The sequence below is a fragment of the Arctopsyche grandis genome, chromosome 13 (assembly GCF_051622035.1).
Source record: "Arctopsyche grandis isolate Sample6627 chromosome 13, ASM5162203v2, whole genome shotgun sequence".
NCBI classification, from domain to species: domain Eukaryota; kingdom Metazoa; phylum Arthropoda; class Insecta; order Trichoptera; family Hydropsychidae; genus Arctopsyche; species Arctopsyche grandis.
The window spans coordinates 13,325,083-13,340,536 of NC_135367.1; the positions used below are offsets into that span (position 1 = coordinate 13,325,083).

Below are 15,454 nucleotides of genomic sequence, written 5' to 3' on the forward strand. Positions count from 1 at the left end.
TGCAACTTAGTATAAGTTACTGAATTGTTTATCAATACGACGTTAATTTTTAAGTTGACTGGAAGTGGTACCTCCCCTTACTGTTGTCACCTTTCAAGACGGTAAAAGGGGACGGCAAAACCTTTTGCATCAAAATAGAAGTCATACAATCTAAATTCACGTGGCACTGCATGTGCGCACCGTCGGCCGCGAGCCGATCGAAATGCACAACGCGGATTCTTCGTCGCGGGGAAAAAAGTGATATCGTCCGTTTCAATTTGTACGAACTCAGGAAGGAAAACGAATAAAATATTCGAGGGAGGTTGCCGTCGTTCATAATGCATAAATATAATGGTCGATCGAAGGTGGTAGCGCTTAGCGCGGTCACGTTGGCAGCGGGATTTGTAAAATAAGCGCGACTCGCAAAGTAGCGTCGTTTCTTTCGCACTCGTGGAAGGCGAGCGGGAGGTGAAAGAGAGAGAGAAGTGCGCGGAAGGCGGTCGGCGGTGGCGGCCGAAGCAGCTGTCATCGGTAGCGGGCGGGGACGGACGTGGTCTGAGCGGGCGCGTTCGGACGGGCATTAACCGATAGCCGATAGCCGTTCGGTGTCGTTCGTTCCGCGGTCCGCGCTCTCCGTTCGCCGTTCGCCGTTCGCCGTTCGATTCCGGTCGCCGCCGTAATCCGAGTAATCGCGAGGAATCCGCCCCGTCTCGGAAGTGTAGTTCGGCGCATGGACGGCGGCCGCGGCTCTCTGCCCCGCCGCCGCCCCTCGGCCCGCGCCCCCCGCGCCCCCTCCCTCTCCCCGGCGGCCGCCCCCCTGCCCGCCCCCTCGCCCGGCCGCGGCCGCAAGATGGCGCGGCGAGCGTAGCAGCGGCCGGCTGGCTGCGGCCTGCGCCCCCCCCCGCACCCCTCCGCACCCCCAGCCGACACCCCCGCCCCCGCCCCGGCCTCCGCCCCCCCGGCCGCGCCCGCCTCCAGCCCCCGCCCCCGCCTCCGCCTCCGCCCCGCCGCCCCCATGGAGCTGCGCGTCGGAAACCGCTACCGGCTGGGCCGCAAGATCGGCTCGGGATCCTTCGGTGACATTTACCTGGGTACGTTACTGTTCGTTACATCTACCTGCCCGCATTCCGATCCCGACCCTACACACACACCGACACGCATATGATTGTGACGTTTCCTGCCACATTCCTATGTCGCGCTTCTTTTGTTTTGTTTTTCAAATTGTGATGTAATGTCGGCCCTCGCCTAGACTCCATTTTGATTATCAGCCTGCCGCGATCTCGCCACGACCCCCTGACAGCTCACGAAAGGCTCGCTCGTGATGGCGACGGTCTACACACGTCGAAAATAATATCCGCCATTTTTTTTTTTATTATAATTGCATGTTCTCAACTTCCGTCACGGTGCGCTCCTGAAAAACAAATGCGAAAATAGTGCAATTACGCATTGAAAGATATTCAAAAATAAAACAAAAGCAAAAATATACTCGATTGTTTTTCGCATATCTATAATCGTATAATCGTATTCACTTTGTAATTGTGTATGTTAATTCGATATTAAATTATCTTGCATGAAATTACTCGAATTCACTTCATATCGAGCGAACTGCTTAATCCGAGATGAAATTCCGGTAAAAGTGTAGATTCCAGCCAGTGGCTGTTCAGTGTGTGTGTGTGTGTATGTGTATTTGACGTATGGACGCCTTGCTAGTATTGCCAGTGCAAAAGATCTGGAGCAACGTATCTCTGATTTTTTTTTTATCTATACTTAATAATTCTATCGGTAATTGTTTTTTAAATTTTAATAATGTGAATAAAGTAAATAAGTTACGTATAACAATAGTGAAAAATTAATTCAAGCCGTTTTCTTTTCCACTGGCAATACTGGCGTTGCGTCTATACGTCAAATTCACTCACACCCACACACTGTACAGTCACCGGCTGGGATTTGCACTTTTATACTGACATTCCAAATCGTTGGCAGTTTATGTATGGACAGAAATGGACAGTATAACATACCAAATGTCAAGTGGGAAAATGATATTAAATTCATAGCGACATTTCTTTTGTTAAGATGACTCATTTTAGAAGACTGAGGGATATGGGACGTCACGTCTCTGACTCTCAAACAGAGGGTGTTCCCCAAACTGAATTCGGGTTTAGTTGCACGTGCAGAGTGCATATGTTTGGGAGGTCACACGTGTATGCATATCCATATGAAATTTCTCCTACATTTCTTCAATTATGGGATTCACTGTTATCGATCACTGTCAAGCAAGGATAAATACAAGGACAAAACATAACCGAAAACACTCAAGTGGGTGATTTTTGGGACCGTGTACCATGTATATGAACTAGGGGTGTTGCGTTTTTTTCACCCTAATCTTTGCCGTTAAATACTAGTTCAATGTGCAGTTATAACTTTCGGAAAATCTTTTAAATGTTTTTTTTAAATAGTTTTTTATTATTATCATTCTCAATATCCTAATTAAATTTAAATTTTGATACCATATTCGCGTTATTTACATCAATATTATTTCGAATAGACAGGATTCGTACAGTGGAGAATATCAATAGCATGATAATTTAAAGAAAATCAGTTAAATTTACATTACATATGCTTCAAACAATTTGAGTTTTGTTTTCTTTTTGAAAAAGCAACATTTTTATATTATAGAAATATTGATGATTTATATAGAATTTATATTGATTTCAATCTTTGTACGTAATTCAAATCGCATTTTTAATAATGAGGTTTATAAGGAATTACAATTCACTGTGGATATGTTTATTATAGTGTAACGTACGCCGCGGAGTAAGCAAATAGAATCCCAGAGACTGACCGTTCAAAGATTATCTGTAACGGATATCTGTTAACGGATTAACTAAATGCATACCGTGCGACTGGTATAAGTGGGTTTTAAGGATTAGCGACAAACTAAGTGCATGAAACAATGATTGCACTTCTCATACCGTGGGAATACATATCCGAATACGTGACTATACAGTAGGTAAACAGATTAGACGTCTTGAGAGACCGTGAGACCGGTGTAAGTGGTTTTAGGGATTAGCGACGAGCTAAGTGCATGAAAGCTAAACAATGATTGCACTTCTCATACCGTGGGAATACATATCCGAATACGTGACTATACTGTAGGTAAACAGATTAGACGTCCTGAGAGATCTACCCCTTATAAGGCGGTACGTAGGCGATCTCATGTCATTCTGGACGGAGCAGTGACCGTGCGTGTTTCTACTGAATCATCAATAAATGCTGTGAAACGACTGTTGGCTTTTACTTGGATCCTCCACCCACCCTTACGCAACAATAGTAATATCATTATTATGAGAGTCTCCGAATATATATTTTATGCCCCTCTCTGGTCAATCAATCAATAATCTTTCAAAATTGGTATTTTCCATATTGTTTTATTTGCCTCATCGATTTTACAAGTATTTTTCATATTCTGTGCTAACATACGATATTACACATGTTTCATGTACATCAGTGGCGTATATTGGGTGTGTGCTAGGTGTGCGGCGCACACCCGTGAAAACCAAAGACCACATAAAGTAGTATTTTAATACAAAATAATGTGTTGTTGTATAAACAGGCATTGATGTGTATGGTGTATTTACCGTGTGCGCTAAATGTATGGTGTGGTGTATGGTGTGGTGTGCAGTCTGCAGCGTGTTGTGTGATGTTAGATGTAGTTTGTGCGCCGCGACGAGAGAATACCTATGCCGTGCAGCAAATTGGTGGGTTTGGTTGGAGTGTGCAGGCGGATATTCGCTTGTATAGGTTTGTTCGCGATATTAAGACGCACGGTGTGCTACGACTTCAGAGCACCGCGCACCGCACCGCACCACTCGGCAATTGACCGAATGCGATGCGACACGTGGTCTCGTACTTTTTCGCACATTCGTATTTTTATGGTCATATTATTACCTCTAATAACTAATAATGGCTAACAGTGTTCAAGACATTTTAACTATTCCGTTTTCAAATAGAAGTTTTGAGATAAAATTAAAAATAATTAAATATGGGAAACCGTGTCCGTCTCTTCCAAATTTATCCAGTTTGCATAAAGAAAAAACAAAAGTTTACACTAGACATTTTTGCGTTTCAAATTATAAAAAATTCGAATGGATTACAGGCTGTGAAATTCGATCCAAACTTTTCTGCTGGCCATGTTTATTGTTCTCCAAAGATATTAATGTGTGGAACAAAGAAGGATTTGCTGATCTCAACCATTTGACAGCAGCACTGAAGAAACACGAAGGATCGCAGGCACACGTTCAATCATTTCTTTCCATACAAATGTTTGGCAAACAACGAATCGACGTATTAATTGACAGTCAACGTAAAGCCGAAATAAGTCGACATAATGAACAAGTAAATAAAAATAGAGATGTTTTAAAACGAATTATTAACGCAATAATCTATCTAGGAAAACAAGAACTGTCCCTGCGAGGTCACGACGAGTCATGTAATTCCGTAAACAAAGGCAATTACATTGAATATCTAAATGCTCTTCGAGAATATGATTCTGTTTTAGATACTCATTTAAATACTGCTACTACCTTTCGTGGTACTTCTCCAAGTATACAAAATGACATAATCGAAGCAATCGCTCATGTTATTAAAGTTCATATAAAAAATGAAGTAGAGTCAGCAAGTTTTGTTGCTATTATTCTCGATGAAACTTCAGATATAATGACAAAATCACAGCTCTCAACAGTTTTACGTTTTGTATGTAAAGGCAATGTACATGAACGGTTTATTAGTTTTACAGACGTTAGTGCTGATAAAACATCTAATGGTCTATTCCGTCACGTGGTGAACATAGTTGAAGAATTTAAAATTCAAGACAAATTGGTTGGACAGACTTATGATGGAGCAAGTGTAATGAGTGGACACGTAAATGGTTTGCAATCCAAAGTCCTCAATGCTTATCCTTTTGCTCTTTTTACACACTGTTATGCTCATGTATTGAATTTAGTATTGCAGCAAGGTCTTTCTGATATTAAAGAAAGTAAATCATTTTTTCAAACTTTAAATGGATTGTCTACATACTTTTCAAAATCTTCCAAAAGAGTATTCGCTTTACAGGAATTTGTGACAAAAAGACTTCCCTCTGTAGCACCCACAAGGTGGAATTTTACATCTCGTTTAAGTAGCACAGTACAACAATACAGAAGTCAATTTACAGATTTTTTTCGACATGTTATAGAAAATTGTGAATTATGGGACACAGATACTGTTATAAAAGCACGAGGGTTTTTAGGCTTTTTAGAGGATTTTCAAACAATTAAACTTTTTCAAATTTTTTCAAAACTGTTTGGAATAACTGATGTTTTGTATAACATTCTTCAATCTAAATCTTCGGACGTTTTATATTGTTGTAAAAAAATTAATCATGTTTTGCAGCAACTGAAATACGAAAGGGATAATAATTTTGAAATGTTATGGAATAATTATTTAAATGAAAAAAATGATGATCATGATCGTAGGCCACAAAGATTAAAAAATTATTCAGAAGTAGAAGATAAAACTTCATTTCGTCAATTATATTTCAAAATAGTTGATAGCATAATCGCACAAGTCGAATGTAGATATTCTTCACTTTCCAAATTAGAATATTTCCACCTTCTTTGTAATGATAAATATGACGAATATAAAGAAAATTTTCCAAATGTTTTAATTAATAAATTAAAAGATTTTTATGGATCACTGTTTGATTATATTCGATTGAAAAACGAACTCATTGTGCTATATTCCAGCTCTGAATTTTCAGAGAAACCTGTTCATGAATTAATACAATTCATGACAAAAAATAACCTCAAATCTGGTTTTAAAGAGGTGTTTAAGCTGGGAGAATTAATATTAACGATACCAAGCAGTACAGCTTCAGCAGAACGTTCTTTTTCGGCGCTGAAAAGAATAAAAACTTGCTATAGAGGTACGCAAGGTCAAGATAGATTATGTGGCCTTAGCTTAATTTCAATAGAAAAAAAGTTATTGGTGGAATTAAAACAGAAAGACACATTCTATGCAGACGTGATTGAAAAGTTTATGTCTCAGAAACGTCGCATTGAACTTATGTATAAATAACTAATAAATTAAACATTTTTGTAATGCAAAACGAGTATTTTTTTTTAATTGCTAATTTTATACCCTATGCCCTACGGCATACACAGCACACCCGGTATTAACACCCACCGTCCGCCACTGATGTACATATACATACATCTAAAATACAATTTAACGAATTTTACTTGTAGCATAATTATTGTTTCATTGCAATATTGTTATCACGTGACGATAAACACATTTCTTTTTATACTTCTAATTAAACAATTTAACACTTGTTTAACATTTACAATAACATCCTTATCAATTGTCTTCATTATTTCATGTTCAAAGAGTAACAGTATGCATAATAAACTTGCACACTGATAAACTTTATTTCAGATTATGTATGCGTGAATTTTAAAATTGTTCCATTTGTCAACAATAATAGTAAATGCCCTTGTATGTAATTAAATTTAACACTGTCAAATCCAAATTTTATTTCTTGTATTTTTAAAATCGTCTTATTTTTATTGTATATTTAAGTTTGGTTTGTTTAACATTTGCAGGGACGAGTATTCTCACTGGAGAAGAAGTTGCTATTAAATTAGAATGTCTCGATGCACGGCATCCTCAACTTCACACAGAGAGCAAAATATACAGATGCTTGCAAGGAGGAAGTAAGTTCAATTGAAAACGAATTGATTTATTGAATTGTCTTTTTATACTTGTAACACATAATTTTTATTGTTTAGGTGGGATTCCACAGTTGAAATGGTCCGGTTCCGAAGGCGACTACGAGGTGATGGTCATGGAGCTGTTAGGACCTTCCTTGGAAGATTTGTTCATGTATTGTTCGCGTAGATTTTCTTTAAAAACTGTACTTATGTTGGCCGATCAACTTATATCCCGTATCGAGTACATTCACAGTAAAAATTTCATCCATCGAGACATCAAACCTGATAATTTTTTAATGGGCCTGGGAAAGAAAGGCAATCTTGTTCATATTATTGATTTTGGTCTCGCTAAAAGGTTTCGCGATCCGAGAACTTTTCAACACATAGAATATAGAGAAAACAAAAATTTAACAGGTATGATTTATACTTTTGTATGTACATATATTATGAAGTATAATTATTATGAAGTGGTTTTAATTTTTTTTTATATTGCAACAGGAACTGCTCGTTATGCATCAGTGAATACACATCTTGGAATCGAGCAGTCACGAAGAGACGATATGGAGTCACTTGGTTATGTTCTAATGTATTTTAATCGTGGATCTTTGCCTTGGCAAGGACTTAAAGCTGCAAATAAAAGACAAAAGTACGAGTGTATTTCCGAAAGCAAGCTATCAGAACCGATAGACGAACTTTGTAAAGTACGTCGTCATTTAAATGTGCTTTATGAATATAATTTTTTACTTGTAATAGTATATTAACGAAATGTATTTTTAGGGCTATCCTGGAGAATTTTATTATTATTTAAAACGCTGTCGTCAGATGAGCTTCACTCACAAACCCAACTATAAAGCGCTTCAAGGGCTGTTTCGAACGTTGTTCAGTAGGCTTTACTTTTCCTATGACTTTGTATTCGATTGGAATATGCTAAAGTTCGGTAAGAAACTTCTTGTATATCCACCTTGAATTGTTTTTAATTATTTTACAATTTCAATAATATGGCTGTATTTTTCAGGAGGCTCTTCACGTAAAGAGGGTAATAATGGTGCGGCAGCCACGGGCACTACTGGTGCTGGTCGAGGTGGTTCTGGTACTCAAACGCCGGCTATAACATCAGGACGAGAGCAGGAACACAGACAACATGGTTCTGGTCAGCAGTTTATAAAGCGGCTTCTCGATTCTGATGCCAATAATCGTGAAACTGGTATTTATGATTCATGGGATATACACGTTGAAGCAAAGCCTTTTTGCTTTCACTATTATAGTACACATCTATTTTTGTAATTGATTCTGTGTAGCGTTTTATATATCCTCTTACTGTCCGTGTCTTAGGACTGAATTAATTAAGACAATTTTGATATACTATGTACATGCATATATTGATATGTGTTTATTTAAAATCAAATTTATCTTACTACTATAGGAAATAATTTATGTTTTGCTTAGGACTTGTTAGAGTCTGTCAAAAGACTATAGATGTGTTTATATTGGTCATTTAGAATTTGATAATTTATTTGAAGGTGGTTATTCCCGTAAAGAAGGTGGAAGTGGTGGCGGAGCTGCGACAGGAAGTGGTGCCGGATACGCGAGTGGTTACGGCGCTGGAGCGACGGCGACGCCAGAACAAGACCACAGATATCACGCTCAGGGTCAACAGGTCATCAAACGCCTGCTGGATACTGACACTAGTAATCGTGAAACTGGTAAGCATTTATCGATGCCCATCGTTTTACTTGACAAGTTAGAAAAAGGTATGAAGTTTTAATGTTTTGTGTTTTAAGGTGGTTTCCCACATAAAGAGAGTGGTACTGCAGGAACGGCTGCGGCTACCGGTAGTGGTGCACCTTATAAAGGCGGAGGGGTGATAACACGAGAGGAGGTACACAGATATAATACTACAGGACAAATATTTAACAAACGAGATATAGAATCTGAAACTGACAACCGTGAGTCAAATGTTTAAGAATAAAATGTGGAAGGATTCATTATGTATTTATTTTTTTTCACTTTGACATTGAATTAAATTATAAACATAATTTTGAAAACATATTTTGTATGTAAGAGTTGTTAAATTTTATGATTTCTCTATAATATAAGCAATTTATTTTTTTTAATTCAAGGACCAGTTGATATTTTTTGTTATTTGATCTCAATATAAAAAGGTGCAGATAAAAATTTAAATTTGTAGAAAATTATATTTGACTCGTGGTTTTCAGTTATACATAATTGCTAATATGATAAATTTTTAATTTTGAACAAAATAATTTATTTCTTTGTATGTTTTGTGTTTTAATTTAGACTTTTTTGTTTTACAGATACATAGATAATTCAAATATTCAAAGATGGGAATTTTGAGAAAATACAGCAGCAGTCAACAGAGTCAGTGCGGAGCACACTATATTGACAACAGAGATTTACATCAGAGTTGTTACCTCCGTCCTCAAGTGTATCTGCTCACTATGTGTCTTGTTGAAAAACATTAACTGATTTTTGTAATTGCCCCCCCCCCCCCCAACTCCCACCGTCGGTGTTTTTTACATACACAGCCATTTTGTTATCTTCATTAAAAAAGAGGAGGATGATAATCGTTCATTTTAAAATAAAAATAGACAAACACATGTAGCAAAAATAAAATGGTATTTTGTGAAACGGACGCAAATGATAATATTTCAGAAGTGTATTTTACTGTGATTCTGTTGTGAGTGCTCTCTTGTGCTTAAGACTTCAACGTGAAATTTTAATTATATTTATTTTCATTGAAACAGCGATTTAATAATAATAATGAAATTCAGACTTAAAAGCGTTTAAAGATTTAAGTGATTTGTGCTTGGCGATGATTTTGGGTCATGTTGAATTATAGTGTGCATTGTCTCCACAGGAATTGATTATTCCTTATTATTATTATCGAAATACTTGTTATTTTTATTGATATTTTAGTGAAATCAAATCTCTTTGTATTTTTGCCTGAAGTTGATGTAATAATACATTCGTCTACTATTGTAGTATATATTGATTTTTTCTGTATTAAGAATGTGTTATATATACATGTATGTACTTGTATTGTTTTAGTCAAAAAAAAAAAAAACAAACAAATTGGATCCTTGATTTACTATTCAAGAAGCTTCACACTGCATTATATGTTTACATTTACTTAACACAATATTAATAAAATCCTGTATTTCTTCATATGACTTGATAGAAAAGAATGCTATTACAATTATTTGAATGTGTAATGGTTATTTTCCTCATAATGCTGATCTTTTGATTAAAAAGTGGTTTTGGAATTGTTCAAATTACATCACTTTTTTGCGATTAATTTATTTTTATTGAAACATCTCTTGAAGCTCCCTTAGATTAAACCATGTTTTTATTTCAACTTATATTTTAATATTATGTAGTTTAATTTTCAATTTAGTATGGTGCCAAAATAATCGAGATACTAAATGATACTTAGTGACATAAGTAATTTGCGATTGATCATGTTTTCTATAGTTGTTTTCTTTTATTATTAATTATACTGAATTTTTATGATTGAATATTTTCATTTCTCAATTTATATGAAAAGGTGTTTCGCAATATATTAATAAATTTTGATACAAGTAGTCTCGTATCTCGTTTTAAATTGTAAAGTCCGTAATTTTGTCAGCTTATTGAAAACTTATCTGTATGCTTTAGGCGGGCTTTCTTTACTTTTTGAAATGTACCAAGTAAAATTAAGTGCAATTTTGCATAGTTCGTGTTTTATTTATAATGGTTCGTATCTATAAATATACACACGCTTATTTAATTTTGAGGACATTATGTAGTGTTTTAAAAATTTGAATAAAAGCACCACGAAATCAAAGCGAATCACTGAAAATTTATTTTGCATGTCAGTGTAATAACATTCCCGCCTAATACGCCATACAAATGTGTATTTAGTAAATGTACTTTTTTTTACTTTCCTAAGTGCATTAACCATATCTGTGATTTATTTTTTGTGCAATTAGACATGAGTTTGTGTTAAAAAAAACTATTATTACTAATTATTTTTATTGTACTTTCATTTTTTAGTCTGCCGATTGTTTTAGGCTTATTTGTCGAATTAATTTTACTGCAATTTGATTCCATTTTTTTTAAAATCAATAACGAATTTCTTATTCAACTGGTCGCATTAATAGCAAATAAAATTTACCATGCGTCAAGAAATATAAGCCAATTTTACAATGGTAAAGAACTGATTTGTTACCAGGTTTTATTTTTCGATATATATAAAATGAGAAATTAGAATAATATAATAACTTTTTTTATTATTAAATTTGTTTTTCATTATAACATTCAGCTGTTGCGCTTGTTTTTTTAAAACAAAAAAAATATATTTATATGTAAATGTACTTGATTGTGTACATTTTTTTCTAAGCCAGGAGAAATATATTGGCTATTCATGTTTTTAGACAAAAATTAATATTAATTTACGACTAGCGAGTACTTTGATGTAATTTTACTTCAATATATCGTGATCGGTATGTAATATTCTTGATTAAAATTAACGTATTTCTATCGAAACATCAATATCGATCGATGCGTGTCTTATAAATTTTATTGCTGAAAAGTTAATTTCCAATTTGAAATCTGATAGAAAAGCGTGATTTACGTATACGTTGTAATGTTTGTATCGAGACGTTTATTCTAGCACATTGTCCTTATAATAATAGATTGGTGTAATGTGTATTTATTGTCGAGGATCGTGTTTGTCAGTGTAAACGTCTCAACACACTTCTATCTTCTATCTCCTAACACATGTTCAATTGTAAGACCAGCAGCTTCTCAATGGGGAAATTCCATTATCTACTTATGTATGTGTATGTATGTATATTTCGATCTAAATTATTTTTAAGTATTTTAATCAATACTTATGTCGTCTTCGCATTGAAGTAACCTTAGTTATGATTTATATTTATCTTAGCATTTTATTAAACAATTGTTTTTATATACTACTGTGAAATCGTTTTGTGACCTTAATACCGGGGTCCTATCAGGATTACGTTTGGCAGGTGTAGGGATGTTCAGAAATCGGCCGTTAGCATTCTGCCATATTCAATGTCAACCGATATCCGAGCAATATAACGCCCTGTGTCTTATGTACGGAGTTCGGTTACGATTTTCAATATACAATACAATTAATGACTTATTATTATCACCAACATACATATATCTACGTATAAGCATCTTTTTTTAATTAAATAATCTATTACATGTTCTTAATATTTTTCCACAATATTAGTCAATATATCAGTTGTGCTAAAATTTGATGTGTATATTTTGACGACGGTCGACTTTGGTGTACTCAGAAATACATTTGAAAGTTAGGTTTTGGAGTAAATGAAGATATGTAATTTTGCATGATTATTATTACTACATACCTGATGTGTTATTTGTGTAGAATCTGAATGTGTATGGAAAATATTCTTTGTTATTATGCTGATTGTGTTAGGGACACGTTATGTTTCATTATTAATTGTATCATTTGTATGTATGTAGATTGTAACACATATTGAGCTGTTATTAAGAAGCACAATGAGGTTCCGTGTTCTTTTTTCTTTGTGTAAGTACTGGTTGAAATTTTGTGGAATCCGTTGGGACATTTTCGTACTGATACTGAAAAATTGCACTATTAAATTTGCCTGATCAAATTTACAATACAAAGTAATTCATTTACTGTATATTTCCTATATTATGTATTATATTATTATTCAGGAGTGAATATGTGATAAATATTCTTTACGAACCAGTTCGTGATCAATTTTGTACCAAGAATTGAGTTGTGTGTTGGGACAGCCAAATATGATTCTTATCCATAAGATCATACATGATTATAACCCGAAATACAGGAACATTTGTTATAAACATTGATCTATATTTATTTTTTAAACCCTCCCATCACAAAATCCATCCATCGTTGGAATAAAAGTTCATTTCATTTAATATGTTATTAATAATATCAGCAAGCTAAGAATCCACCGTCGATGGGAATTGCAGCTCCAGTGATCATACTGGAACGATCGCTCAGAAGATACATAACGCCGTCAACAACTTCAGACACTTCGCCAAATCTGAAACAATGATTATTATATAGAAGCGCATCATATATTGAAGTAATACAATGTGATTGCTATTACCGTCTTAATGGTATTTTCTGCAGCATTGGTTCAGCTCGAGCCGGGTCCGACCAGCCTAGTTTTCCCATTTCAGTCATGATAACAGTTGGGTTGACACAGTTAACTCGAATGTTGTGTGGACCCAATTCTAGAGTCATGGCTCGAGACAAAGCATCCAAGGCTCCTTTCGTAGCGCAGTATATTGCGTGGTTCACCAAACCAGCCTGCCATGAAGAATATGAAATTTAACTTGAATAGTGGGGAATATTATATGCTTAACAGATATATTACTCATACGTACTTTTGAAGCTTGAGAGGATATATTGACTATTGAGCCTTTTAGTTTGTTGCCAATCATATTCTTTGCAACGATTTGACTCATATTAAGCGCTGACTTGACGTTAATATTGAAACTCCTGGAATAAATTTATATATGTAAACATACAGTTTCTCTTCTATGGAAATTTAAGTGACCTGACTATGTAAAATGGATTGTGGGAAAAGTTTCATATGTAAGTAATGATATTCGAATTCATTTTACATAGGGAAACAGTACAGTTGACCATTGTTGGTTTGGATAAAAAAAAAATTTAAACCAATTCATGATTAACCCTTCGAATGCTAACCAATGCCGATCGTCATTTTGCTAACAAGTCCATGGGCTTGGAAAACGCCGATAGGCGTTGTATTTTGAGCATGTACAAAGTAAAAAAGAATACTACCCGCTAAGCCTTTCCAGGTAGCATTGAAAAAAAAATGCATTGAACATGGGTCGTGTAATCCATGTCATTAATTTGTCAACGTTTGTAAAGACTGGTTTACACCGGAATTTCTGAATTTATAACCATAGCAGAATTTCGCGATGGAAATCCCTAACTGCCGAGTATTTTAGATTGTGGCTTGGCATTTAGATTGCGAGCATTACATTTTAACAACAATGAAGAAGATGGAACTAAATATTTGGAAAAATACATTCATTAATAGACTTGGAAATGTTGGCGAAATTTTCAGCATAGTGGGCTTTCAACAGAAAAGACGTCAGCACCAAAGGGTTAATTGATGTAGAGAAAAAGAGCACCATTAAAGGCACAAAATTGGGGGCTCTTATGTTTCAATTAAAATTCAACTGGCCCACAAATAGTGTTTTTCTGAGCATATAAACAAACATAGGTAAAGTAAAAAAATGAAAAAATAATAATTTTTTTCATTTTTTGTGCTAAAAATTCATTTGAAAATCAAGTTCACCTACATAATCTTGATAAAAAGTGTGAATAAATATTTTTAAAAGCAATTTATAACCATTTGATTTTAGGTCATGTATGTACGCAAATATATGTGTTAGAGCCAAAATTTCGTCGGTTTTTCAAATTCAATGACAGATGTATAGGATTAAAGATTAAACTTGCGTATCGAAGCTTTCCGGTTTCGCATCCAAGAATGGTTCAAGTTGAGCGATAGCCGCATTGTTTACAAGTCCATGTATTGGCTTGTTTTTGATAGCTTTTTGAATAGCATTTCTCGCAGCATCCCATTGACCCAAATCCACGCACACTGTTTCAACAGAAACTTGGTCTTTCAGTGATTTTAAATTGGCTTCGGTTTTAGAAACAGCAATGACATTGGCTCCGTACTCCGCTAAACGGACACATATAGCACGGCCGATGCCTGAAAAAATGTTTCAAAATACACACACGTTTCAGTTACGTTAGGCTGTAACAATCATAATAATAACCATACCTTGCCCTGCTCCCGTCACGATTATATTTTTTCCTTTGAACGATATTTCCATTTTGAAGCGTTAAAGCAGACTGACAAGTATTGTCTGTGTCAAACGCTTATAGGTTAAAGTGCGCACTTACAGGCTGATTCGAAAGTTTCATATTCGGTTCGGTGATTATTCCGCAAAAAGCGATCTCGCGCAAATCACTAAAATCTCGATCACGGAACATCTGGCACTCGAGCTCTCGTGGAATTTTGTGGAATTATAATATATATTCCATATATAATATATATTCCATATATAATTATATGGAAAACCATCTTTTTCCATATAACTGCCGTTAAAAAGGGTTTAGGGTCACTAAAATGACCAGACAATAGCCCCGACTTACAACCTATCGAATATTTACAGGCTATTATAAAGCAAAGGGAATAAAAACAACACCCTGGGGCAAATTATGAGTTAAAAAAACTGTTGAAAATGTATGGCTTGAAGAAATTTCGGACGACATACTAAAAAAAGTCGTATTGTTCCTGCCGGCAGGTACCATCCCATCATAGAAGCAAGACGATTGTCTAGTAATTATTATATTACTATTTATTGTTGTCATATGTCCATTGCCTATGTATTTTAATTCATAGAAAAATATATACTGTAATATTATTTTAGTTAGAGACATTTGAATACATATAAGAAAAATGCCCTATTTTGCATGTTTTTTTAAAATTCGTATCTCGCCTTAATTTAAAAATATAAATAATCTTTTTTAATCGTTAAACATGTTAAATAGTTGAAATCAAATAATAAAACAAAAAAAAACTTGTGTATAGCTTCATGTAATTAAAATAATCGAAAACATCGAAAGTGAA

At 35.1% G+C, this 15,454-nt stretch overlaps 2 protein-coding genes across 5 annotated transcripts; one reads left to right on the forward strand and one right to left on the reverse strand.

Annotated features, from left to right (window-relative positions):
• Window positions 1-994: 994 nt before the first annotated feature.
• Window positions 995-12,325, forward strand: LOC143921187 (casein kinase I-like). 4 transcript variants are annotated; one of them, XM_077444373.1, is made up of 9 exons: window positions 995-1,070; window positions 6,621-6,731; window positions 6,807-7,142; window positions 7,227-7,429; window positions 7,506-7,665; window positions 7,744-7,932; window positions 8,249-8,431; window positions 8,510-8,607; window positions 9,044-12,325. In XM_077444373.1, the coding sequence occupies exons 1-9, from the start codon at window positions 995-997 to the stop codon at window positions 9,053-9,055; spliced, it is 1,368 nt and encodes a 455-aa protein (XP_077300499.1). In that variant the 3' UTR covers window positions 9,056-12,325. The 4 variants fall into 4 exon arrangements, with proteins under 4 accessions (XP_077300499.1, XP_077300497.1, XP_077300498.1 ...); XM_077444371.1 differs by having other exon boundaries at window positions 8,510-8,674; window positions 9,044-11,068; XM_077444372.1 differs by having other exon boundaries at window positions 8,267-8,431; window positions 8,510-8,674; window positions 9,044-11,068.
• On the reverse strand, window positions 12,311-14,740 carry LOC143921193 (L-xylulose reductase). Its single transcript, XM_077444383.1, has 5 exons — window positions 14,603-14,740; window positions 14,272-14,530; window positions 13,167-13,281; window positions 12,887-13,089; window positions 12,311-12,820 (listed from the first exon to the last, which is right to left on the reverse strand). The coding sequence occupies exons 1-5, from the start codon at window positions 14,652-14,654 to the stop codon at window positions 12,709-12,711; spliced, it is 741 nt and encodes a 246-aa protein (XP_077300509.1). The 5' UTR covers window positions 14,655-14,740; the 3' UTR covers window positions 12,311-12,708.
• Window positions 14,741-15,454: the final 714 nt, after the last annotated feature.

Coding starts and splice junctions, on each gene's coding strand:
- LOC143921187 (XM_077444371.1), top strand. CDS start 995: ATGGAGCTGCGCGTCGGAAACCGCTACCGGCTGGGCCGCAAGATCGGC. Junction 1,071..6,620: donor CTTCGGTGACATTTACCTGG/GTACGTTACTGT, acceptor TAACATTTGCAG/GGACGAGTATTCTCACTGGA. Junction 7,666..7,743: donor TTGGAATATGCTAAAGTTCG/GTAAGAAACTTC, acceptor TGTATTTTTCAG/GAGGCTCTTCACGTAAAGAG.
- LOC143921193 (XM_077444383.1), bottom strand. CDS start 14,654: ATGGAAATATCGTTCAAAGGAAAAAATATAATCGTGACGGGAGCAGGG. Junction 14,531..14,602: donor CGTGACGGGAGCAGGGCAAG/GTATGGTTATTA, acceptor ACATTTTTTCAG/GCATCGGCCGTGCTATATGT. Junction 12,821..12,886: donor CAGAAAATACCATTAAGACG/GTAATAGCAATC, acceptor TCATTGTTTCAG/ATTTGGCGAAGTGTCTGAAG.